Source organism: Castanea sativa, chromosome 12, assembly GCF_040712315.1.
Source record: "Castanea sativa cultivar Marrone di Chiusa Pesio chromosome 12, ASM4071231v1".
In the NCBI taxonomy this organism is placed as follows: domain Eukaryota; kingdom Viridiplantae; phylum Streptophyta; class Magnoliopsida; order Fagales; family Fagaceae; genus Castanea; species Castanea sativa.
The window spans coordinates 2,587,843-2,614,428 of NC_134024.1; the positions used below are offsets into that span (position 1 = coordinate 2,587,843).

Here is a 26,586-nt window from a genome sequence, read left to right on the forward strand (position 1 = left end):
TAGGCCCTTTTGTAGATGTACCCTGATTATGTAATGTATTATAATCCCAGTTTAAGTATTACTATTTTTGTGTGTGATCTAATAAGTATTATTGTTTACTAAAAAAAAAATAATAGGGATGTTTTATCTCACATTGGTTGTATGTGTCTAGTGTCCACTGTTTATAATCCAAATCTACAACTACAAAAGTTAGGTCATTTTGTAGTTATATTCTAGTTATATAATGTATTATAAGCCGGTTTAAAACACTAGTATTACTATTTTTATGTGTGTTCTAATAAATATTACTATTTACGAAAAAAAATTGTAAGTTTGGAGCATGAGGAAAAAAAAAAGTGTTTCATTTATGTGAGACCGATATAGTTTTTTTTTTTTTTTTTGAAATTTAGTACAACAAATCAGCCTTAGTTGATTTAAAAGTACCCATAAAGCGAAGAGTATATATTTGTAATGTCTTTGATTAATGTTGGAAAAGGGTCACAAAAAAAGGTTGGGAAAAAAATATTTATTGCATCCATTCCATGGAGTTGGCCTCTTACAAATACGTGGATCTCACATATATGAGACCCACATACATGTGGTTTGCTACATAAAGCGAGCGTAAGAGATAATTTTCACTATTTTTTTTTTTTTTAAGAGGTCATTTTCACCAGTTGAAGGCTATTGAGGCTAAAAATTATTTTTCTAAGAAAGCATGTTCTCGACCAAATTTTAAAGACTTAATTTATATTTCAAGCTGACACGTAGCATGAATGTCGTGTTTTTATCAGGCATAATAAGGCGAAAATGCACTTTTGGTCCCTACATTTTGGGTCAATTCTTATTTTGGTCCCAAAATTGATTTCGTTACAAATGTAGTCCCTAAAAAAAGAAAATCGTTTTTAAAATGGTCCCTTCTGTCAACCCACTGACGGAAACCTCCTACATGGCAGACGGAGTTCCTTGTTTGCTGACGTGGTGCTGATGTGGCAAAAAATTATTATTAAAAATAATTATTTGGCATTTTTTTTAATGCCACATCAGATTTAAATTAATAAAACATTAAAAAAAAGGCCAGATCAGAAAATTCAAAAAAAATTTAATTCCTTAAATTTAGTTTTAATTAAAAACAAACCCAAAAAAAATACTTTTTTTTAGATTAAAGATTGAGGCAAAAGAATTGCCAAGCGAAGAGAGATTGAAGGAGGAAGAAAGAGTGAGAGATTGAGGGAAAGAGAGATAGATCGGGAAAGAGATGGAGATCGGGTCAACAAGATCAGTCTCCAGCGGCGGCGACGTTCTTCAGCAGCGGCGATGAGATCGGTCTTGGGTGGATCGGGTATTGTAGAGGGTGGGTTTGAGAGAAGTGTTTCGCGTCTAATCGGCGGTGCTGCTCGTCGGAGGGTGGGGGGACCTAGGTCCGTCGTCTGATCGGCCTTCTTGGTGGTTTTGGTGACCAAATCGGAAATGTTGACGGAAGTCTGAGATCTCCTCGCCGCTTCTTCTGCCAAGCCTTTCGCTCTCTTCCAAATGTCCTCCATTGTTGTTGATTTTTCTGAATCTCAAATCTGAAATTCTTTGTTTGTTTGTTTGTTTGTGTTACTTTTTTTAGTGGGTTCGACTTGTTGGATTGCTGGGTTCAACTTGGTGGGATTTACTGGGTTCTAAGGTCGATTTCTTGGTTCGACTTTCTGGTTTCTGAGGTGGGATTGCTAGATTTGCTGGGTTCAACTTGCCTAAGATGGGTTTTTCTGGGTTTGAGATTTTTTTTGTTTAGGTTGGTTATGTTGTATTTTTGGATTAATTTGGTACTTTGGGGCTTTGGGATTTGATGATTTTGTTGGTGTTTGAAAAAATGGTGGATTTGAGATTTATGATTTTGTTTTTTAGCTGAATTTTTTGGGTTTTTTTTGTGTGTTTGTTTCTTAAGAAAATTTTTGGGTTTGCTAGTTTGTTTGCCAGGGAAGAACATGAAGTTCATGTTCTGGAAAAGAAGAAATATTCTTACGAAAAAAAAAATGTAAAAAAAAAATTAATTTAATTATATTAATGTTTAGTTTTATATTAATGTAAAGAAGAAATGTTTTTATATTTAATTTAATTTAATTATATTAATTATATTAAAATTGAGGAATTAAAATTTTTTTGAATTTAAATATGATGTGGCATTAAAAAAATGCCAAATAATTATTTTTAATAATAATTTTTTGCCACATCAGCGCCACGTCAGCAAACAAGGAACTCCGTCTGCCATGTAGGAGGTTTCCGTCAGTGGGTTGACGGAAGGGACCATTTTAAAAACGATTTTCTTTTTTTAGGGACTACATTTGTAACGAAATCAATTTTGGGACCAAAATGAGAATTGACCCAAAATGTAGGGACCAAAAGTACATTTTCGCCGGCATAATAAATAAGTACCATGCCATAAGAGTGTCTAATTTTTATTTTTGAGAAAACTATAGGGGTCTCTAATAATTGCACGACGAAAAGACTAAAACAGAAAAATTAGTACAATCTTAAGTCTCAACTGTGTCAATTGACTATACATGTCATGCAAGTTAGCCCCTCAGCATGACATTTATAGTCATGGTCTTCTTTCTTTTTCTGTCTCCCCAAAAAAGAAAAAAGAAAAAAGATGATCTTAATTTACTTAATGGGGTAATTCTTCCCTCTCTAAATTTATAATCGGAAGGAAATTGAATTTTTATTTTTAAAAATTAAGTAAATAGATTTTCTAGATCTATCTTTAAGTATCAATATATATACATCCTGCAAATTTCAAATACACGGGTCATGTTAACAGGTGCTCTTAGAGTAATTGTTAATAAAACAATATTTAGAAAATTTTGATACCACTTTTATGAAAAATATAAAAAATTGTTAACAAAATTAATTGTTTTGTCATTTTCCTATAAAATATTTATAAAAATAGTTCCTAAACCAATTTCCTTAAAACATTCGTTAACATTTACCTTGTTATATTTATATGTACTAGCTTGTAACCCCATACATATGCATGAATATACTTAAAGATACACAATAAAATGTATAATATAATTCCTATATATATAATTTAAATACTATTGATAGTTATTTTTATATTTTGTTAACTCTTTAAAAAATTTTGTATGGATATTATTAGGTATAAAATGTAAATTGTCCATGTTTTTTTTCATAATTACTGTGAAGCACTTTTTTTTTTACAATTTATTTATTCTAAACTCTTTGATTTTTGTACTTAATAACTCACTTTGAGGAATATTTATGATGTGGTCCCACATATGATTCTAAAGTTAAGAAATAAAACTCTTTAAGAATAAATAGTTTAAGACATATGACGCAAAATTGAAACTTTAATTTGAGTTTCTCTAACTTCACCTATTATTATATATATAAATATATAGATTGCACATCATCAATTTATCTTTTAATTCAATTGAATCTCAATCATATATATATATATATATATATAAATATATAGATTGCACATCATCAATTTATCTTTTAATTCAATTGAATCTCAATCACCGTCCTCTCCCATAAAAAAGAATCTCTATGACCGGTTCATCTTTCCCCAAAATAAAATAGACTTTTAAAATTCCATACATATACTTCTATAATATGTTAGCTTTCCAAGCTGCAACAAATTTCAAGGTGTTGTTCCAGGTTGTAGAAGAATTCCGAGTCCTACCACCTAAAAGATGGATGGCTTGGATGCAATGCAATATAGTACTATATTTATATTAATTATGTGTGAAAACTGCAAAAGTTGCAAATATCATGGCAAGTGTTACAAGAATCAACAAGTCACTAGTGAGGTAAAAAAAAAAGTATAATAACTAGGTCGTACATGTTTGTTGCGAACTGAATCCACCAGATTAAGATTCTTCATTTGTTTATACTTATATAATATAATAAGTTGTGTAAATCTTTTCATGCATGTGCAAGAATAGAAAAATTCTGGTGCCACATCAAGTGGTACAATATTTATCACAACTCGTTTATGTTGTGAGTTGTGGTTGGTGGAGAGATGTCCTCACATGGGGCCATAAACACCTTTCCACCAATCACAATTTGCCACATAAGCGAGTTATGGTCAATGTTATGCTATTTCATGTGGCACAAGAATTACTCGCAAGAATATTTTACTGAAGAGTTAAAAAAATAATCTTGTGTTTAAACTTTAAACACAAGATTGTTGTTAAATTATAGATGCTAGTTTGTTGCATATTATGCTAAACTGAACATTTTCTCATTTCTGGAAAAGCAAAATAGAAAAAGAAAAAGTTGTGTAAGTTGAATAAAATATGCCCGATAACAAACAAAAATTAGGTTCATAGAATGTCAGCTAATATATAGAGTTTAGAATTGTGTAAGTTTCGTTTGATTTAAGTTAAAATGACAAGCTTAGACAATTTCTTTTAATTTCCCCATTTAATTTTCTTTTTCCAAATTTTATATATTTAAACTAAAATCTGTCTAGTAGTCTTTAACTCTTACTATATTTGAAGACTTGAAGCAACTGGGTCAAAATTCTAGATGAAAAAGTCAACAACTTTTTGTGAAACTTGTGGTGGTAGTGCTTGCTTAAAGATATTAACATAAGTATAATAAATTCCATAATCAAACAATTTCCCAAGAATCATTCAAGTAGCAATATGGTGAAAAAAAAGTTATAAACTGACATAATAGAGAGACAGTGAAGGTTGTTGAGAAATGATAATTAATAACTTGTGGGAAAAAAAAATCCTAAAAAACATAAGCCTTTTGACATAATAAGGATTTTTACAAAATGTTTTCTTCTTCAGATTAATGTAGAAAAAAAATAGATGTGTGTACTGAGGTTGAATCATTGTATATACTGCACACTAGTTTACGGTTTGAAAGAGACTGAGAATTAATGAAGATAAATTGAAGGTCCATCAAAGACTAGAAAGCAATACATGCCTTTACACAATTGGCTGCTGACTGTTGGTTGCTATTTTATTTTCTACCTTAAATATGGGGTCACAATGACACCACACCGCCAGTTGTGTTCTTGAACCTGAATTTGACCCCTAAATTTGTGGAGTTTAGGGGTTGAATATTGCATGCGTAAAAGAGTAAATTGATATATTGGGTTAGGTCAGAATATTTGTAATTGTATCTAGCAGGTGTTATGTAAGGTTGGAAAAATTACTCTATACACCCAATATATTACACTTTCTCCGATTATTTTGATAATAACATTTAGGGAGAAATTAATAATTTTTAAAATTTTATTTTTTAGAAATCAATTTTATTTTCTTATATTTAATAGCAACCTTAAAATGAGTTGAAAGATTATTTTTATTAAATTTTTGGTGTGAGATAAAGTTATTTTACTTTATTTCATGCTAAACTAAATAAGAGAAATTAAAAGCAAAAAGGCGATAAACTATATTCACATAAGATTTTTCATAGAAACCACGGAATAAATGTAAGTTTTCCCTTAGAAAAATAAAACAAGATAATACATGTTTCTTGTACAAGATTTACACCTAGAGTTTTTTTTTTCCTCATTTAGAAACAAACACATAAAGGGAGAGGGGATGGATAATACTTTGAGTGCCTTTTAATAATATAATTACCTAAGTCCTAATAGACGTACTCTGTATTATTATTACCTAATCAAATTATTTTCTCAAAAAAAAAAAAAAACCCTAATCAAAATCAAACACTTTCATGATTAGGTGCAAAACTTTTTTATAATAAAAGACATTAAAGCTAGCTACTCTTTTGCCTTTTCGATTCTTGAACCTGATGTTTGTTTCCCAAAGCCAGCAAACGAATCCCTTCCAAAGGCATTAATTTATCACAATGCAATATCTTTTTTTTTTTAATCATCAAAACCTCCAACCACATCACATCTTCGATATTGGAGAAAGGAAATAATAATTGGTACACAATAATTCAAAAAACACTTGTAGAACTACCAACCATGTTTTATGATCATAGTGGCTTTCATGTCAACATCAAAGCTACCTTCTTTGCTTCATCTCTAAAAAAAAGATTTAAAAATCATATACTAGAAACAATCATTTGCTTAGGTCTCCTCCCTTCCCTTTCAAGTCACCTCTTCTATAACCTCAAGTCCTAACTCACAATGAATATACCATCTCCTTGATCAAAATATAGTTGAATCACAAGCCTTGGTTGTAACCATCCTTTATATGAAAAGGAAAACTGTTGCCCCAGTGTGACAATTACGTTGGACCTTATTGTCCTCTTTGTCTTACACGTAGCCAAATTTCATCTACCACTCCATTTCTCACCACTAAAAACAGAATCAAATAATTTCTTGTCTCCTCTTCCTCAAGTCTCAAGCCCCTCTGTTTTTGATTATAACCTCAGATCAAAATCATATACCTAAAACTCAAAGAACCCATTTTTTGATATCCCTCTCTCTCTCTCTCTCTCCCAAAACAAAATTCAAGGCCATCAAGAACCATCATGAAGTCTAAAACTCCATTCTCAATCAACCTCAAGCTCATCCTTCTCTGCTTTTTCTTTCTCTTGATCCTCATCTTAGTAACAAGATCAAGTTTTTCGTCTTCCCAGCAACCAATCTCAGAAACCCATCTCTCAAACTCAACAAGCACCACTCAAGAGCCACAATCATCAACAACAACACCATGTCCATCCTTACCCTTATCGCAAACTTGCTCCAAAACCCCACCTTCCCTAGCCAATGCTCTCATCCACTATGCAACAACAAACATAACCCCACAACAAACCTTTAAAGAAATCTCAGTTTCAGCAAGAATCCTAGCCAAAAAATCACCATGTAACTTCCTAGTCTTTGGCCTAGGCCATGACAGTCTCATGTGGACCTCACTCAACCATGGTGGCCGCACGGTTTTCCTAGAAGAAGACAAGTCATGGATCGAGCAAATCCTTGAACGTTTGCCCACATTAGAGTCATACCATGTTGAGTACGACACCAAGGTTCACCAAGCTGACCAACTCATCAAGATTGGAATGGAAGAAGACTGCAAAGTTGTGAGTGATCCAAGATTCTCAAAGTGCCAACTTGCACTCAAAGGCTTTCCAAGTGAAGTGTATGACATAGAATGGGACTTGATCATGGTGGATGCACCTACTGGGTACCATGATAATGCCCCAGGAAGAATGAATGCTATATACACAGCTGGGTTGATGGCTAGGAATAGAGAGGAGGGTGAGACTGATGTGTTTGTGCATGATGTTGATAGAGTTGTGGAGGACAAGTTCTCTAAGGCTTTTCTCTGTGAAGGATATTTGACAGAACAAGAAGGGAGAATAAGGCACTTCACTATCCCAAGTCACAGGGCTCGCCTTGGTAGACCCTTTTGTCCATAGAGGTTTCATTCTGTCCTTTTTCTTTTGCCTGTATTTTATTTTTACCACAATTCTTGTTTTGTCATAGATTTATTATTTACTTGAGAGAATTGGAGCTGGGATTTTCCTTTCATATATATTTTCAGTCGTTACAAATTTTTATTGGATGAATTATACTACTGAGAATTACTAAATAAACATAATGTGGGGTGACCATCTTTGGTCCTTAATACTACCAATTTGGGCAGAAAAAGTTTACTATCCAACTAATTGCATTGCTGGGAAATGGGAATTGTGTCTGTGTGTTCAATGTAGTAGTTATAACTACTTATAACTACTTCATTTTCTTAGCAATAAATGTAGTAGGTATAACTTATCTATAGGGGTTAATAGATCCACCACGGTTCTATGCACATGAAACTTCAAAAGATGGCAACTGATAGTGGGGTCCTTATTAAATTCAAAAGTTGCTATATGAAAAATCAGAAGGCATTTCCAATTAAAACGGTTCTACCAATGGATAAATTGACATTTTTATGTACATATACCTTTGTTTGGATGGGGAATTGATGAGAAAATAGAATAGGAGTACAAAAGAGTGATCAGAATAAACTCCCCCTGCCTTTAAATTAGAAATACAATGTATTGTACTATAAAAACAACAGTGAGTTTTTATTTTTTAAATTCAATTGTTACTAAAAAGTGGTGTATGGGGATTTCAAATTCCGGTTCTCCTAAATAAGATTAGATAATGCAATTGAGTTGCAAAGTTCTTAACAAAACAATATTGTCTTATTATGTTAAAATAAAAAGAGAAAAAAAAAAACTAAACAGTAGGACTAAAGAAAAGTAGTCTATCATATTGAGAAATATATAGGCAACAAATGTCAATAAATCTTAGAGCAAAATAGATTTTAAACCCTATACTTCAGAGGTGGTTCAAATTAAACCCTAAAAATAGGAAATTATAACAAACTAAGCCTTAAAGTTTGGTTAGTTTTATTAGAGACCCAAGCTTATTGTAGGTCCATATAATTATAGAACTAGCAAACTAGCTTTTGGATTGGTATAGGGTGAACCAATGATTCTCTACTATATAAACTCTATATTGAATTCATTATAACACCAACAAGTCATATAGTAAAAATGGAGCTTAAAATATATTTATCTGGAATGTTTACAATATAAATTTAATTATTTTTTACATTGGTTCATTAATATTTTCTTTCCCATTTTGTTTTTTTACTTAAAAAATACTTTTTATGGGAATATTGTCATGGAAATGAAGAAAAAAAGTTATTAAATTCTAAAACTGAAGGTTTTCAGTCTTTATTTTCAAAAAAAAAAAAAAAAATCAAAGCTACCGGTCTTAATTTAATCTCAAAAGGAAATTAGTATTGACTTTTCAAATGATAAAGGACTAGTTAGAAAAATTATAAAATTGTGTTATTAAGCTTTTAAAGTGGGACATTTCATAATAGAATATGAGTAAGTAAACAAAATAGATAAGAATGGAATAATCATTTGTAACAATTAGTTTTAAGATCCTATATTAAAAAAACAATTATTCTTCTGATGATCGCAAATCATGGGTTCTTTTTCTAATCATCAACAGCTTGGCAAATAACATCACCAACAACAGCATAGAAAAAGGCAAAAAAGTGACATGCACAGTTGAACAATTATCAAATCAAATTAACAACCACCATAGTTTGTCGTCCAACATTGTATAGTGGAAATTTTTTACCATTCTATCATCATTGTGGTAAAAAAAAATCACAAAGGAGACAAGGATTGAGAAAAATCAAGTTTTCATGGTCCTTTTCTCGGGATAAGAACTCAGCAATTCCATTTGTAATGCACCCCATGTTCATGAAACTTTCAAGAAATTTGCCTGAATCAACTTGTACAACTCCTTCGTTGTTCATAGATCATATTAAATTTTAAAAATTTTACCATTCTATGATCACAAAATAAGCTAAGTTTCAATGGGCCAAAACCAATGTTCACAGATGGCTATAAAAAGCCCAATAGCTAAAAGTCTAGAAAGGAGGAAGGATAAATGGGTCAAAGAAAAACGGAACAGTTTGAACCAAATTCACATCCGTGAGAGACAAGATAGGGTGCACATCAACACGTGTATGGTATAGATAAGGCCATATGCCAAAGTTAGTCCTCTTGTCTAAAAGATACCAAGAGAAGTTCATAATAATGTGTACAGAGTGTTACTCCCCTTCAAGCCCATTTGTTCGTAAAAACTCATCATAATGATGCCACGTGTATGACCTTACATAGATCTAATCCACGGGCTCATTCCAAGCAAGCTCTGATGCCCATCTAAAGCCCAATACCAAGAGATAAAAACGTTTACGACGTGAACAACGAAGGTGAGGTCCCGTCACCTTCAATGAATACATTTCCCGGGCAGGTGAAACGCGGAGTTCACGGCATCACTTGGGGTGTACCACTACCGGGCAATCCCTCTAACGGCAGAACAAGTTCCAATGCTACTCTCACCGTTTCCCATTCACAACTAAACATACACTTAAAAGTGATATCATTGGACCTTCATTCAATTACCTAAGGAATGTCTCTACCAAACAATCCCTCTAACGGCAGAACAAGTTCCAATGCCACTCTCACCGTTTTCCATTCACAACTAAACATACACTTAAAAGTGATATCATTGGACTTTCATTCCATTACCTAGATAATGTCTCTGCCGAACAACCCCTCTAGCGGCAAAACAAGTTCCAATGCCACTCTCACTGCATCCCACTCAAAACTAAACTTCCACTTAAAGAAAACAACACTGGACCTCTCCTTCCATTCACCAAGAAAATAATTATCGCCTTTCCACTAACCTCAGCTATAAATAGGAGAAGGAAATTTCGGACAGGGGGTTGGATTTTTGAGAGAAAAATACTAAGAAAAGAGGGAGATCACTTTGGAGAAAAAATGGAGAGTAATTATGGGAAAATAGACATTTGGGTCACCGAGCATAGGACTACCCATTGTAAGAAATCCAAAAGCCCACTACATAAATAAATTGTGATGTCCAGATATAGTTTAAGCCCAATAGCTACATTTTGGGTACACACATAATGCATGTAAACTCAAATATGGGTACACTTCTAATCAACATGGAACTCTAAGAATTGGACACACACCACTGGAGCTAACATGTGAAATGAAAATAATCGGATCTCCATTCTCCATTTTGCACCATCAATTTTGAGTTGTACAAGCAATTTCCGCTGGACATTTACCAATTGAAAAATCGTTTGGTTTAAATAAACATTTACAATTACAATAATTTTGAAAAAATACATTCCCATGTTTTATTGCAAATAGCTCAAGATACTAAAGTGCATCTAGACTCACCCAAAACCAATTTGGTGAGTGGACGTAAGCAATCATTATTAACTCACATTTTTGGGGAACTTCATAGTTTTAAAAATCGAACCGAGAGTCAAACAATTTTTTTCAAAATTCCCAGTTCAACCCAGTTTTTGACCAATTTTCACCGGATCGGACTGGCTCTCGATTCCCGGTTAAACCGATCAGACCAGCTGGCCTGGTCCGGTTTTTAAAACAATGGGGAACTTATAGATTAGTATTTTTTTTTAGGAACTTATAGATTTATAAACCAAAAGAAGGTATACTTATAGTTACATATGCATGCATTAAAGTTCCAAAACATCATATTTATGAAAAACAATAAGTTCAAATGTTCAAAAAAAATTTGCAATTGTCAAAGTACCTGGTTATTATAAGTAAATAAAAATAGGGCCCAAATCAATAAAAACCTGACAAGTCTACTATTTTGAAAATTGTTGTATCTGTATTTTTTTTTTTTTGGTTGAGGAAATTGTATCTGTAACATTAAATCATTAATCTTCATGAATTAGATGCTCCTAACCAAACATCAAGTTTATGTCTATAACTATTCCCTCTTATTTAAAGGTTACACTAAACAGGAACGGGCTTTAACCTAAACATAGAATGCAAGCAACAATAACCCACATAGGCACATAGCCAAACACAAACCTTATCACCTATACAAACAACACTACACCTCTCTCTCTATCTCTCTCCCTCTCTCTCTGTGTAAACTCCGACTGAATAAAAATGGCAATTGGGAAGAAGAAGTTGATGTCATCGGCGCCATGGAGGGGCGAAGAGGAAGCCGCCGAAGAGTTCCAAGACGCGAAGCTCAAAGTCACAAAGCAGCAGCCTGGAGCCGAGTCAGTGATGCACGTGCCTCGCAAGAAGAAAGACAAGTCCAAACGCCACGACCATGACGATTACGATGATGATTCCCTCGTAGAGATTGACCCCCAGCTTCGCTACAGCTTTCAACGTAACTACCAGGTCTCTATTTTCTTTATTTTCATTTTTGTTTCCTGGTTTTTTGCTAACCCAGTTGAGAGAATTCTTAATTTCTTGCTTTAAATTGTGTTTCTTTGGTTACCCAGTTGAGAAAATTCTGGATTACTTGGTATATTTGTGTATCTTTGGTTACCCAATTCTTAGTTTCCTAGTTACTTGCTATTGGTTGTTTAAAGTTCATGTCTTTGTCATTAGTAGTGTACCCTTTTGCAGTGTTGGGGATTCCTGGTTGTTCTCAATTGTGTTTAAATAGATTTGAGTTATGTGTTATATGAGAGATTGTTAATTTGTTTTAGGATAAATTGGGAATGTGAGCTCCTATTAGTTGGCCAATGTGTTGCAATTCTATGATATCTCTGGGTTAAACTACTCAAAGCCTCAGTATTACTATAATAAACCAAATTAGAAATACAACTGGGGATATCCCATTGTAGTAGTGGTTGATAACTTCTACCCAGCAGGGAAAACTGAAAGCAGAAGGAAAGAAATAAGAAATTTTTTCTTGCAGTGGATGAGAACTTTTACCCAATATAGAGTTTCAAGTTGATAGTCCATGGCAGGTCATTTTGTTTCAAACAATTAGAGTAATAGTTAAATGATTAAGCTCACTATTATCTAACAGCTTTTGGGACATCTGATAGTTTATTATAGTATCAAATTACGTGGTCTTGAGCTAACCCTATCTTTGTTTTACTGTCTCAATTAAAAAAAGTTCAAAATCAAATCTGCTGGGCTCTACTTATTAAAGGGGAGTATTGACCCACTTGTGAGAGAAAGTGTTGTAATAATGGTTAGATGATTAAATCTACTATTTCTTAATCGTTTAAGCTTTTGTTATAAGTGGTAAGGCAACTAACCTGAGGTTGAAGCTTCTTATTATTGAGGCTTCATATAGTTGATTCTTAATATGGTTGAAGCCTCAGTTTTGTGAAGTGAGGTTACATATTTGTGCCTTCTATGATGTAGATCACTGAAATTGATTGAGGGTTTTTTTGTGTGTGTGTGTGTGTGTGTGTGAATGCCATCAATATCCACATTGTTATTATGGGCAAGGGCATGTCTGTAGGATGTATATCAATTAATTGATATAGCCTTTATTGTCATGTTCTGTTTTTCTGTTGATTGAGACTTTTATAGCCTATCCATCACTCACTGCTTGGAATTTATTCAGTTTACATCTATGTTTGTTTGGCTCTCAATAATAACTTTACTCCTCTTTTCTTCTTCCATCTGCTTACTTTGTATAATTTTGCATCTAAATTCGTTCATAATTGAGTTTGTGATATGGTACTTCTTTTGAGTTTTGTGTATGCAGTTTCTTCAACGAGTATTCAGCATTGACACCATTGTGAAACCTCTTCCACCTGCCATGGCCTACAATGTTTCCCGCAACTTGAACTTCTTTACGCGCATTTTCACTCAATTCTTTGGTGAGTATTGATTTCTTTGTGCCATTTATAGGTAGCAGAGAAGATGGGATATATTACAAATTCTATAGAACAAGATAACGATGTCACTCTTAATTACTTTTGAGGGTTCTTTTTCCTAGTCTTCCTTTGCAGCTTCTGTTTTTGCTCCCCCCGACTCTTTTTTCTCTCTTTTATTTCTATTTTTCTAGTAATCTGTTTCTTTCACTGAACCTAGAGTTGTGCAATTTCTTCAGCATAATGAGTATATGCTTGTTGAAGGTCTGAACCTTTTTTCAATGCATTTGGGGCTATCAAGTCTATAACTTCACTGAAAGTTACAATGGGATTGACTCCTACATCTTTTAGAAGGACTAAGAAATATAAATTCAGGGAATACAACTAATTTAGAAAGATTTTCAATGTCCAATCAAGTGATTTAAATTGCAAAACTTTTAAACTTAGAATTGGTAGACATTTCTGTTGATTCTATATTTTGGTTTGATCTTTTCAAACAATAGCTAACTTTGTCTCATGCTTATTATAATTTTTTTTTTTTAAAATGCTAATCTTGGTCTCATGATTGCACTCAAGTTCTTTGAAAGTCAAAAAAAAAAAAAAAAAAAGTTGTGTCGTGCGATCAAACCTTTGACATGTTTCCCTTCCATTACAGGATAGCTGATTTTCGATGTGTAATGTAGTTTATGTGATTTGCTGTATTGCAGATCCAGAAGGTATAGCAAATGCCCAAAAATCGTTAGGGATAGGACAAGAAGAGAAAGCTCGCCGCGTTCGTTGAAAAAGAGATTTTAAAAAAAGGAAATGGAAGGAGGGCAGGGGGGGTGGGTATTTAGAAGGCAGTTGAAGACTTATTACTAATTTTAGATGTAACTGTTTCAAATTATTTTTAATATTTGAAAGATTTCTTTTTTGGAGAATTTATAATATCTGAAGATTGAAATTGTATTCTAAAACTTCAGTGGGAACCCTTCCATCAAATTTTTTGACTTTGCAAATGGACTTGCATCATGAGCTATATGAGAGTTTCAATAAGTTCACTGGTGATATTTATTGAAACAAAAAAGAACGAGTACTAATGAGATTTTTCAATAAGTTCACTGGTGATATTTATTGAAACAAAAAAGAACGAGTACTAATGAGATTTCTTAATACGTTTTGCCTAACCTTGGATGAAACCCAATGCTCATGTTTTTGCAGCATGGCAGAAATCAACCATTTTTTTGCTTGAAAAGACTAGGTGATTTTGCTTAGATCCATTTAAATTGGAAATCAATTAAGCAAATTTCAACCTTCCAATAACAAACAAAATGTATGTCATTCTAAACTTCATTTATCTTCTTATCATTACCCTCTGGCCAATTTGAGCCAAGTTTTTATGTAAAAAAATTATTTAATGTGACTTTGGCTGGAGCCAAATTTCTGTTAAAAAATTATTTTAATGTGACCCAAAAGACCCAGATGGGGAAAAATAAAAACAATCGAAATATATAACAACCTTTACATAAGGAAGAGAAATTTCAATTGCTGTATTTGATAGAAGTTTGCATAACAATCCATTTGTACTGCACCAAAAAAATAAAGCATGCTACTAGGTCAGAGCCATTAGATAGTTAATTCAATTGCTCTTATTTGAATCTAAAAGGAGAGTTGAATATGATTTTCACGCAAGGACATGAATCTCTTATATGATGTCTTACAATGTTAATGATTGCATGTAGTTGCATGCCATAGCTTAAATTAGTCCACAAAAGGTGTTAATTTAACTTCTTTCTTTTCGTCTTCTCTTTTCTTTTTGGGTATGGTTGATTAATACAAAATAATGTCTGAAGCGTTGGCGGGTAGTAGAGTCCAAAAATATTCAAAGACTTTGAAGCAACAGCAAGGCCCCAACATAGCAATTCCCTTATGCACAAAATATACAACCACTAGTGTTCTCCAACTTCCATGCACTTGTGGTCTTCAATCAGCACAGCAAGTTGCCAAGGAAACCTTCTTCTCAAAAAGAGGTCCTCCACTCATAGAAATTATGGAAACAAGTCTACAAAAACCAAGCTGTATAGCCTTAGTTAATGCTTTCCGAACAGTGGCATCTAGCTGCATGCCATTTGATTGCATATGGAAGAACTGCAACAGCCTGCCGACACTTGATTTGGCTACAAAGTCAAAACCATCCCGTTCACACTATCTCTACTAGTGTCCCTCAATTGTCAGCAACCTACAACCCTCCACAACTTGAAACACCTGCCTTGGTACTTTCCTGCAGTTACTCTGATCTGCTTGTTGTGCATTAAAGACTTGTGCAGACCTGCAAAACAAAGCATTAGCACTTCTTTAGAAGCTATTTTGCACCCTTAAACATCAATCTAGAGAACATAATATATTCCTGTTTTTGAAAATTTGGATCCTCCATCCACTGAGCCAACCACCGCTTCAAAGAGCAGGGAGAAATGAACTCAGTTCTAAGGCTCAAATCTATCCAAACAATACAGCCCAAGCAAGATTGCATTTCAAGAATAAATGAACCAAGTTTTCCTCTTCCTCACACAATTTCTATCACTCACTATGTTTCATTTCACTATTTTGCTTTAATCAGTAAGTCCTCATGCCAAACTTCCACATAGCAATTATTAACTTCAAAGGAAGCTTCAATTCCTACTGACGTCTCCATCTAAGAGCTATGACCCTCCAATGAGAATCCATTACCTGAATTCCCCCTACTTTCAACAGTAGCTTAATTTTGATATCACCATGTGTTACATTGAGGTGATATTTGTTTAATTAGTAGCTCCTCACCTTGAGATAGGGGTGGCTAAAATTTGAGCAGCCACTTCACTACTTCAGGAGAGTATAGCTTCCTAACCAGGCCCTGTGTTCCAAGTCAAAGTGTAAATTTTTGTGTTGACCTTGCATTGACCCATTTTCAAGAAGATTAACTAATGGGGCAAAACTATTTTCAAAGATGTGAGAGAGTGAGACACATGCATGAGTAGATTCTAATGAATCAAAATCTTCTGTTGGTGGTGGTGGTAATGGGATGAATATGCTTTATCATGCTTTTATGAAAACTTTTTTTTTTCCTGGGATTAGTACTGTAGTGGAAATTTGATGACAATTACTCCTACACATTTTGCGCAATTTCCTAGTGCCAAGCTATATAAGTCCTGGTCGTAATACATTTTTTGAAAAGTTATAAACTTTTTTTTTATTCGTATGGCTTTCTTTCTATCTATCTATTCACAATCAAGGTTCCATCATGATGTATCATGTACAAATGCTTTAGTGAAATCTGGAAACTTTATGACTAATACATCCACTAATTAATTTAGTATTAGCAGTGTAAAGTAGCTGAAGAAAGTGTTCAAGCAGGTCATATTACTTTAGTTTTCTTTTACATTTATATGAGGTAAAAAGTAAAAATGTCACCAGATAGGATTATACATAATTGCATTGTTTGTCAATTTTTGATCTTTTTGAGTGATGTTGCCATTAATCTTCCCTTTTGTACAAAGTTCAGACCTTTCACCATGACAAAATGTATGATGAAGATGCTAAGAGAAACTGTGAGCTAATTTTTTATCTACTTTAAATGCAAGCCTGCAAGGCAATGCTTCTTCCTTAGCTAGATTCGCTTATAATCTAGTAATTTTCAACTTTGCTATTGATAACTCTTGAGTTGCGACTTGCAACTATACGAACACAAGATCCTTAGTTCCATCCTATCTCCACTCTTTGATAAATTACTAATTAAGTAATTATTATGTTTTTAGGTGAATATGTAATTTACTATGGTATAAGAGCACGAGATCCTTAGTTCAATCCTATCTCCACTCTATCTTTAATTTAAAATGTTAAAAACCCCACAAGTTGGGCCCTACTTTTTAGGAAGAGGTTTAGGTCCACATGTGAGAGGAAGTGTTAAAATTATGGTTAAATGATTAAATTTACAATTTCTTAATAGCTTAAACTTTTGGGAGAATCAGTAATTTACCATTGTTATCCAAATTTGGCTAGCCTTGTTGATTGACGTTCCAAGGCAACTCTCAAGTTCATGAGCCTTGTGATTACCTGTTGGTATAAAATTTGAGGGGGCAGAAAATAACATTTGAGCTACCCAGCTCATTGGCAATTTTGACTATCTATTAACATGTGGAGAATATCAACTAAACATGAACAGTTTTTGTTGAAAGTAACTCTAAAGTCCCACTATTGAAACAAATTGGCTATATATTATCCAGACTGCTAAAGTTAACTCTAGTAATAGAGTTGCAAGCCCAAAAAATGTTCATAAAAGAGTTAGAAGCAAGAGTAACCTGGGCTTTAGTCTCATTAGTGACTCCCATGCACAGCCAATGTACACCACTGGCGTTCTCACTCCCTTGCACTTGTGTTCTTCAGTCAGCGCAGCAAGCTGCCAAGGAACCTTCTTCTTTTCCAAACACAGGTCCTCCAATCTTCCACTAACCAAAAATACAAGCCTGGAAAAAATGCTCCTCAAACAGTAAGCTTCCACTTGTTTGCATACAGCATTACTGGAACAGCCCAAAAATTATCTGCCAGCACATGATTTAGCTACATAGGCAAAACAAACCCATTTGCACCTGCTCTGCCAGTGCCCTTCAACTGTCAGCAACACTTGCCATCCTTCCACGACTGGACACACTTGCCCTGGGACACTCTAGTAGTTTCTCTAATCAACATGTTGTGCATCATAGGCTTGTGCATACCTACAAAACAAAACTTTACTGAGCATTAGCACATCATGAGTACACTGTTTTGCACCCTCGTCCCTCAAACACCATTGTGTTGAGGCTATACAGCCCAAGCAAGACTGTGCTTTAGGAATAAACGATCCAAGTTCTCTTCCTCATTGCACAAGACACTTGGTTTCACTCACTATGTTGTGTTGTATGTGGCCATAGCAGCTTATCAGTAACTCAACAGCTTGAGATAGGGATAGCTAAAATTTGAGCAGCCACTTCTGGAGAGTACAGCTCTCTAATCAGGTCCTGTTTTCAAGCCAAAGTGTAAAGATAAGTTTAAATACCTATTAATAGTAGTAGCTTATTTTGACTTAATTGAGGGATTACTAAAGTATGGGTTTTATAACCTAGCGAAATAATATTTTTAGTATTATTGAAAAAGATTGACACACATACACGACTAAACTTAAATTCTGGACAAAACACATCAAAATGAAACTGTAGGATCTTTCCACTACAAAATACAATACATCTGGCTAAAAAGACAACCAAGCAGAAAAATATGAAAACTTATATTCTGGATGTATCGCATCAAAACAACGATAACAATTAGAGCAAGGCTTATCAATCAAAGCAGGATACCTTCTTTATTTTTCAACCTTTTCTGCACAGTTGCTTGCCTGATTGAATATGCACCAGAGAATTAGGTTAGTAATTTATGGCTAAGTTTGTTGTATGCTCAGGTTTAACTTCTGTTATCCTTTGATTCTAATTCTAGTTGAGTCACTTTGATAGGGTAGCCAAGCTTGGTTACCTATGGAGATAAGTCTTTGGTTTGTTTTATCCTGTGAAATGAGCATGTACAGTTTTGCCCTGCTCGTGATCTGATATGGGTAAGTACAAATTTCAGTCAATAATTTCATTTAGAGTTAAAGGTATAAAAGTTAGAAAACTTCAAGAACATCAAGAGGAAATAGCACAAAATTTATTTGGTAAAAGCTTAAACAATTAAAGAGCAGTACTACATATAAAAAGAGTTTCAAACTATTACTATTAAAAAGTAACGGGGCACTTACATGTGGTAGTACCTGTCTACTAAATTATATATACAAGAAAGCACAATAGAAAAAAGATATGTCACGGGCACCTATTAAACTCCTAAATCTCTGAAGTAAAAGAGGAAGGAGAAGAAAGAATGAATGAAAGAAATATCTAAATAAGAAATCAAAGGAAGAAAGATATGACACTTTAAAAATGAAATTCAAATATTATAAAGGTCTCACCAATTCTTCTTGACAAGCATTACATGGGAAGATGAAGTCTTTGATGATTTCCCAACATTGAATAAAGGCATCAGATGCCTTACGGTCATTTAGTAATAGATCCAAATGCGCTACTCTTATGGTAAATCACAGATCTGACAAGACAGATCTGACAAGACAGGTCTAACAATTGAGTAATATGCAGTCATTCACAACATTTTTTTGGTGACACATAAAATTGGACTAAATGCTTTTAACTTTGAAGATTGTCTCCTGTGAGAGCTTCTCAATTAGTTGGTGATGGCAAATCTATTAACATATAGGTACAAGTTTAGGTTCCCAATGCTGATAGTTTAAGCAGTTCACCAAGAATATTACTGCTGCTGATGCAGACCTTTCTCTGTTGATCAATGAACTGATCAATTGTCAACAACATGACAATATTTGGATGTATCAAGAACGTGGTAATGACTTGGTCATTGAAGAAATTTTGCGTATCAAAATTAAATCCCCATTAAGGTAAGTTATGATCAAGCTCCTCATGGTTGAAAATTTTGAACCATCACTAACCATGATTTGATTCTAACGATTGTTGCATTATGAGAATTGCAATAACAATGTCCTCAAACATGCTAATACAAGTCATTTTAGTAACTTTATGATTGTTGTTGTACTTTTAAATAATAAAAATTCAGAGAAAAGGAAAAGCAAAAAATAAAAAGAAATGAATAGAAAAATCAGTTATTCTCTTAATTAGAAAAAGAGCATCTGCTTTGGTTTCAAGTTAGTAAACAACCCTAAAAAACCTTCAACAAGGGAGGAAGCTAGACACAACCTCTAGGAAGACTAATTCCGATACGATCAATTGTTAATAATGTTGATATTTGGACGTATCAAGAACTTGTTTTAATGATTTGTTCTTTACAGATATTTTAAATATCCAAATCAATTCCCCATAAAAGTTATTATCAAGTTCCTCGTTGCTGAAGATTTTAAATTTTATAACTACATTTGATTGTAAAGTTTGTACATTTTAGAATTGGAATCCTGATTGTCTTTAGCTATATAACAAGTGGAGTGGGGAAAAGTTATATAACTGTTGTCATACTTTAAATTAATAAGAATTTTCAGAGCAAAACAAAAATAAAAGGAACAAGAACTAGAACAGAAAACGCTGCTGTTCTCTAAAACAGAAAAAAAGAAAAAGAAAAAAAAAAAGAGCACTTTCTTTGGTTGAAGGTTAGTACACAACTTTAGAGAACTTTCAACTAGGGAGGAAGCTAGATGCTACTCCTAGCTAGACTAATCATTCTGACTGCAATCTATGCATGACTTTACATATATGATATGTAATGAGATAAAAAATAATTTCGATTGTAATGTTTGTAGTGGCATGCATATATTGTTTTTGCACCTTGAAAATTTTTAAAACAATGACGAGAGAAATTAAAAAGCATACAACGGACTGCACTTATCTTTTGTCTCTTGGCCATGTGACAGATTCACCTTATGAAATAGTCCAATGATCCAACATCAAGGGGGGCAACCAGGACAAACAAGTAACACAATCACTAAACCAAGATGGCCCTAATCATTATTTCTTTCATGAGACTCAGTTTTTTATATGCATATCAAATTAGCTAGGAGTATTGCTTTGTGTTTTTTGATTAAACAAACTAGAAGGGAGTTTGAATAAGTGCTAATAATTAACTAAGGTACAGCTAGCAATAAACTTTTTTGAAGTTAAAATTAACCCAAAAGAGTACAAGTATATGCCAAAGGAAAGGGAAAGCGATGATGCATCAACCAACAAAACTCGAATTTAGAAGGATGGTGACTTACGGGCAATAGAGAGAAAAATGTTGATCAACCTTCTGGGTCACTTCACAAAATTCCTTCCAATGAAAAAATCTCAGGTCACTAATCACTCACTTGACTCCTCACAAGCAGCTATGGACATGCATATTCTCTATTTTTAAAAAAGAAATTGGATCCCCCTAGTTCCATCCCCTACCCTTGCAGCTCTCCTCCAACAGGATTGGTTGCAATTGAACCCTCTCTAAAGGTCTGGATTTGCTTTTCTTGCTGCTGTTGAGGCTTTTCTTTGTTTTTTGAACTATTAGTTACCCTGCACATTGAAATCAAACAAACTTTTAAAAAACTTGGCCACATTAGTGGCAGAGAAAGGCTCTTTCTTCACGGTTTCCGTGTTCCTATAAGTCCAAATAGACCATAAGATAGAGACAAAAGACAACGAGAAGTACTTTAAGTTCTCTAAATTGCCCTGATTTCTCTTCATCCATGCTTGAATCAAGTAAGGCTGAATGAAATTAGTTCTAATGGATAGATCAAACCAAACCAGATTTCTCTAGATGACAAGGGAAAAAAAATAAGGTCTAAGGTTTCTGCATCTTTGACAAATAGGAAAAAGTCCTCACAAGTCTTCTCAATTCTGCCCTCACAAGAAGAAAATTCAATAAAATCCTCCAAAGAACGACAATAATTTTAGAAGGTGATTGTAACCTACAAAATGGCTCCAATGCTCAAGGTCTTCACTTATGGTTGTACTAGTAAGATAAAAAAAAAAGGACCTGCCGACATGGTTTCTACAATTTCTGCTAAGCAACAGCCATTATCCTTTTCAACCAAATAAGCACCAGATTTAAAATGAGACCTTATGAGCTTGTCAGCAACACAAACATGAATTTGTAAAATTCTCTCAGAATCATTTTGGCTAAAGAGTTTTCAAACGAATCCAGAATTCCACCCCGGCTAAAAGTATCTTTGACTAGCACATCTGCTACAACATTTACAGAACCTAAACAGTTTCATAGGACACCCCTTTGTTGACATGCAAAAAAATTGGAACCATATGTATATACTTGGATGTCTATAAAGGTATATTATCAATTTACTATGAGATGTAATAAATCAGGCTAAAATGGCAAAACAATGACAAAAATGTGACAAAACTTAAATTGTAGGTGTAATGCATCAAAACGACAATAACAAGTAAAGTGGGGTTTACAAATCTAAGCATACTACCTTCTCCCATTTTCAATCTTGTTAAATACTTGCTTGCCAGCTTGGGTCTAATTACTATAAAGATGAACACGTGAGATGGGCATGGGTGGTTGAACTTGGTCATGATCCGAAACAACCTGGAAAATTTCAAGAATATCAAGAGCCAAAGAACAATAATCATATGTCAAACACTTCCATAATTAAAAAGCAATTATAAAATGAGTTTTAAAGTATTAATATCACAGATAAATGAGGTAATTATATTACAGATGGAGGCAATACATGTGATAGGCTATAGCACCCTTTCCATTCAAACTTGACATTATATATATTCTGTTAAGCTCCTAAATGTCTAGGGAGGAAAAAATAGAATAGGAAAAAAAAAGTCTAGCTAAGAAAATGCAAAGGAAAAAGATATGTCTATTTAAGATGAGATTTGGCAGCAAAAACTTCCAGTTTTGATGTTTACTCACTTTTAATCACATTAAAAGCATGCTTTTAAAACACCAACAAAACCATTTTCTTGCCATTCTTTGTTGTCAAACCACTAGGAGTCTCATTGACAACTCTACTCAAACATGTGGTGGGCAATCCATTAAAAAATGTACACTAAAAGAAAAAGAAAATGCAGAAACCAACAGGGAAAAGACAGTGACTTACTGAAAAGTTGATTAACCATCAGGGTTTCGTTCATTAGATTCTTCATAATCGCTTAACTCCTCATCACAGTCCTTGTACTCACTTGACTCCTCAGAATCAGAGTTACCATTGGTTTCTGTGTGTCTTTTAATCCTTTTTGAGCTTCTTTCTCCACTGGGTTTAGCCCCATTGTAATCATCACGACTGCGCTTGACTTTGTGACATTCCACTGCCACTGACGAATTGTCGAAATTATGATGGAGAACATCCATGCCATCATAAGGAGAGATGCTGCTGTTGCTGTACTGGACCATTGTTCGATCAAGATCTTCTATGTCTTTCTTGTGTATCATACGGATCCCCCATTTTTTTATCATCGTGCTTGGAATCATGGTTTCAATTTGAATTCTAATCTGACTGAATCCATTCACGTCTCCTTCCCACAATAATTTATTTGATTCCTCGTCGAAGAATTGAGGAACCACATAGGCTAGCGAAACGTGATCTGATGAAAGCTTAACAATTGAGAGATAGTTATCAATAGGAATTGTTTTTCCATTGGCTATCAAATAATAACTAAGATCGGGGATGACTTGATGTGGATCATCAATCGTACAAAACACAACGCAAATAGCAATCCCCACGTTCTTACACAAATGAGAAGGTTGTTTTATTTTCACTTCATTCCCCATGCTTTGGTGGCTAAACCACTCAGGAATTTCACTTCCAGGAATAACAATGACATATGGATAATAATGGTAGGGTTTTAGGACTGGGAGAGGGAGAGAGGGAGAGAGCTTGAGGGATTTTTTTATCCCTGAGATAAACCAGTCTACGCAGCTTTGATTGTCAGCCAATTGAAAGCAATTTTGAAGACAGAGAGATGGTTCCAATGAATCGCTTGGTTTTAATGGATCTGGTAACATTTCCAGTGAGATACAACCTCCTGCCTCAACGCGTAGAATATTCAATGGAAGCTTTGGCAATGATCGAAGACTTGTGCAATTATTCAAGTTCATCAATGTCAATTTCGAAAGTCGAATGATGCTTTCCGGAAGGCAAACAAAATCATTTCCACTTAGATCCAACAATTCTAAAGAGAATAAGGAACCAATATCATTGGAGATTGCCTTGAGATTGCAGTCTTCTAAATCCAAGTACCTCAAAGAAGACGCAGGTGATAGAGATAGAGAAGAGAATAGCAAGTCGATGGGATGAGGAATTGTTGGCATTGAATAAAACGGGAGGAGCTCATACCTCGATTTATTAGATGATAACCCCTTGCATCCTCTGAAATCTAGCCAACAAAGATATTTTAAGAGACCAATGGAAGAAGGGACCTTTCTTATAGCAGTTTCGCCCAAAAACAATATGCTTAGACTTTTGGCATTCCCTAGGTTCTCTGGCAGTCTATCCAGTTTTGAGCATCCATAAAGATCGACCATCATAATCGACTTTAACTTAAAAATGGTATCAGGTAAATGCACAAGATTTTTGCAATTACGTAAATCCAATTCACAAAGGTTAGTCAAATGCTCAATTGACGTGGGTAGTGTTGTAATTGCAGTACCACTCAAACAAAGGCAGTCTACACGTTTCATGTTTCTCCCAAATTTTGGAATTTTTGTTATTTTTGAGCAACCATTAAGTCTGAGTTTCGTGAGACACTCCATTTCAAACTTGCTTGGAAGACATCTGAGGTTCTCGCACCTATCTAAATTAAGAATAGTAAGCTTTTTATGAATTCCAATTGATTGGTGAATCCTACGTAAATTTCTACAATATCTAAGAACCAAACTCTCAAGATTTGGGATTTCATTGATGTCTGGGGTTTCAATAAGTTTTAGAGATCTACTCAGCCCAATGAATTTCAAATTCTCAAAACTCTGTTAAAAGCCAAAAAAGAAAAAGAGAGTAAAATAATTAGTTTCTACAAACAAACTTATTATATATATAAAAAAAAAAGTAGTATAAGGGTACCTAAATTACCTTTGATTGGGAACTTGATGTCAACGATTTTGAAGGGTACCCTCTCCAATCAAGAACCCTTAAGCTATTAGGAAGATGTTTGAGATCATGCATAAGTTGAACACCACAAATTTCAAGCAATTTTAGATCTCCCATCTTTGAAAAGGCTTCAGGATTCCAATATACCTTTTTTGGTTCATGCAACTTTAGTACCATGCTTTGAATTGCCTCCGTTCCCTATTAATAAGAACAAGAGAGATTAGTATAAAATGTATTATATTATTGCTAGACTAATATAATTTATACTCCATACCATTCTTTATAAAAAAAAATATATGTTGAATAATAAAATAAGATATATGCTTAGTTTATTTCAATAACCCCTTACCGTATTTTTTGTCAACACATTGTCAATATCTTCAAACAACCACAATCTACTACGTTTCCCGGGGTCTTTAGGGCACTCTTGATGAACTATATCTCGGCCCAATTGTTGTAGTAAATCATGCATCCACAATTGATTTTCATGCAATTTTACTAGAGATTTATCAATGAGAACCCTTAATCCAATTTTAGGATAAAGCCCAAGATCATCTAGTATTTTTATGACAACATCTTGATACATGTGATTAAAAAAACATGCAATATTTAAGAAAATTTCCTTTTCTATTGGTTGTAGTCCATCAAAACTTATTTGAAGCACATCGAGAATTCTTCTTTCAGGAAATTCGGTGAGCCTATTCAGTTCACTTTCCCATTCATCAATGTTTTTTTTGCACAAGAAAGAACCCAAAACTTCAAGGGCCAAAGGAAGCCCCTTAGAATAATCTACAAAAGCTTGAGATAGCTTTTCATAATCTTCAGCTGGATGGTCCTTTTTAAAAGCTTTCAAACTAAAAAGTTTAAGAGCTTCATCATGATTCAATACTTCAGCCTCATATATTTCATTTACTTCAGGATTCACCAACAAATGCTTATCTCTTGTTGTTATCATAATTCTACTGCCTGAACCAAACCAACAATGCTCCCCAGCTAACTTCTTCAATTGGTCTAATTCATTTACGTCATCAAGAACAAGAAGAATCTTTTTGTTATGTAACCTATTCTTGATCATTTGAACTCCATCATCGACATCTTGTAGATTCAAATTTTCTAGCATCAAAAGTTTTTTCAAAAGTATTTTTTGTAACTTACATAAACCACATTTTTTAGATTCTTCCCTAACATTAGCAATAAAACAGCAAGCTTCAAAATGATTGGAAACCATACTATAAACAACTCTTGCAAGAGTTGTCTTACCCATTCCTCCTGTCCCCCAAATTCCTATAATGCGAACATCATTTGACTCTATAGCTAAGTATGACTTCAATTTCTCCACTCGGGATTCTATTCCTATGAGTCCCATTGTATGTGCTGAGAATGTATTTCTCAATTTATTTAATATCACTTGCACAATGTCTTGGATACATTCTGCCTCAGACCTACAAAGAAGAGAGAACTATAAGTTGTGAATCTGAATTTACAAGGACAGGATATATCCAACAAAAACATTATGTAGACATGTGGCATTAAGTTTAGTTGGTTAAATCTGAAATTGGGTTGAATTTATGTAATTGAATGCCTCTTTTTTTTTTTTTTTTTTTATAATAATGTAAATGAATGCTTCAAGCCAAAATCCAAAGAACTACCCGTATTTTAACTATACAATTAGAAGAAGAAGAAGAAGAAAGCCTACAAAAGAGAGGGAAGAGCGCAGCTGCAAAATATTTAGAAATGAGGAAATTTAATGTCATCATCCAATCCTATTTCTTATGATAGCAATGGTCATTATCCTTGTTGGCCATTAAACAGTGGAAA

The 26,586-nt window shown here is 33.9% G+C and overlaps 3 protein-coding genes across 13 annotated transcripts in view; 2 read left to right on the forward strand and 1 right to left on the reverse strand.

Moving 5' to 3' along the window:
• Window positions 1-6,110: 6,110 nt before the first annotated feature.
• LOC142618738 (glucuronoxylan 4-O-methyltransferase 3-like) lies at window positions 6,111-7,470 on the forward strand. The gene has a single exon (XM_075791747.1). It carries the CDS (start codon window positions 6,451-6,453, stop codon window positions 7,336-7,338), a length of 888 nt encoding a protein of 295 aa, XP_075647862.1. The 5' UTR covers window positions 6,111-6,450; the 3' UTR covers window positions 7,339-7,470.
• A 3,820-nt stretch (window positions 7,471-11,290) lies between these two features.
• Window positions 11,291-14,131, forward strand: LOC142618278 (uncharacterized). Its single transcript, XM_075791186.1, has 3 exons — window positions 11,291-11,691; window positions 13,025-13,139; window positions 13,841-14,131. The coding sequence occupies exons 1-3, from the start codon at window positions 11,449-11,451 to the stop codon at window positions 13,912-13,914; spliced, it is 432 nt and encodes a 143-aa protein (XP_075647301.1). The 5' UTR covers window positions 11,291-11,448; the 3' UTR covers window positions 13,915-14,131.
• Window positions 14,132-14,738: 607 nt separating this feature from the next.
• LOC142618892 (TMV resistance protein N-like) overlaps window positions 14,739-26,586 on the reverse strand; it is a 107,698-nt gene continuing 95,850 nt past the window's right edge. For 2 of the 11 annotated variants that reach the window (XM_075791932.1, XM_075791933.1), the window contains exons 4-11: window positions 25,118-26,210; window positions 24,751-24,966; window positions 22,783-24,647; window positions 20,941-22,259; window positions 18,479-18,720; window positions 17,735-18,142; window positions 17,447-17,611; window positions 14,739-15,441 (exon numbers count right to left, since the gene is read on the reverse strand). In XM_075791932.1, the coding sequence (XP_075648047.1) occupies window positions 22,794-24,647; window positions 24,751-24,966; window positions 25,118-26,210 (3,163 nt within the window). In that variant the 3' untranslated portion in view covers window positions 14,739-15,441; window positions 17,447-17,611; window positions 17,735-18,142; ... (1 more) ...; window positions 20,941-22,259; window positions 22,783-22,793. Of the gene's footprint in view, window positions 15,442-15,929; window positions 16,003-17,446; window positions 17,612-17,734; window positions 18,143-18,478; window positions 18,721-20,940; window positions 22,260-22,782; window positions 24,648-24,750; window positions 24,967-25,117; window positions 26,211-26,586 lie in introns of all 11 variants that reach the window. The other 9 variants (XM_075791937.1, XM_075791934.1, XM_075791940.1 and 6 more) reach the window with 9 other exon arrangements.

Coding starts and splice junctions, on each gene's coding strand:
- LOC142618738 (XM_075791747.1), top strand. CDS start 6,451: ATGAAGTCTAAAACTCCATTCTCAATCAACCTCAAGCTCATCCTTCTC.
- LOC142618278 (XM_075791186.1), top strand. CDS start 11,449: ATGGCAATTGGGAAGAAGAAGTTGATGTCATCGGCGCCATGGAGGGGC. Junction 11,692..13,024: donor GCTTTCAACGTAACTACCAG/GTCTCTATTTTC, acceptor TTGTGTATGCAG/TTTCTTCAACGAGTATTCAG. Junction 13,140..13,840: donor CATTTTCACTCAATTCTTTG/GTGAGTATTGAT, acceptor GCTGTATTGCAG/ATCCAGAAGGTATAGCAAAT.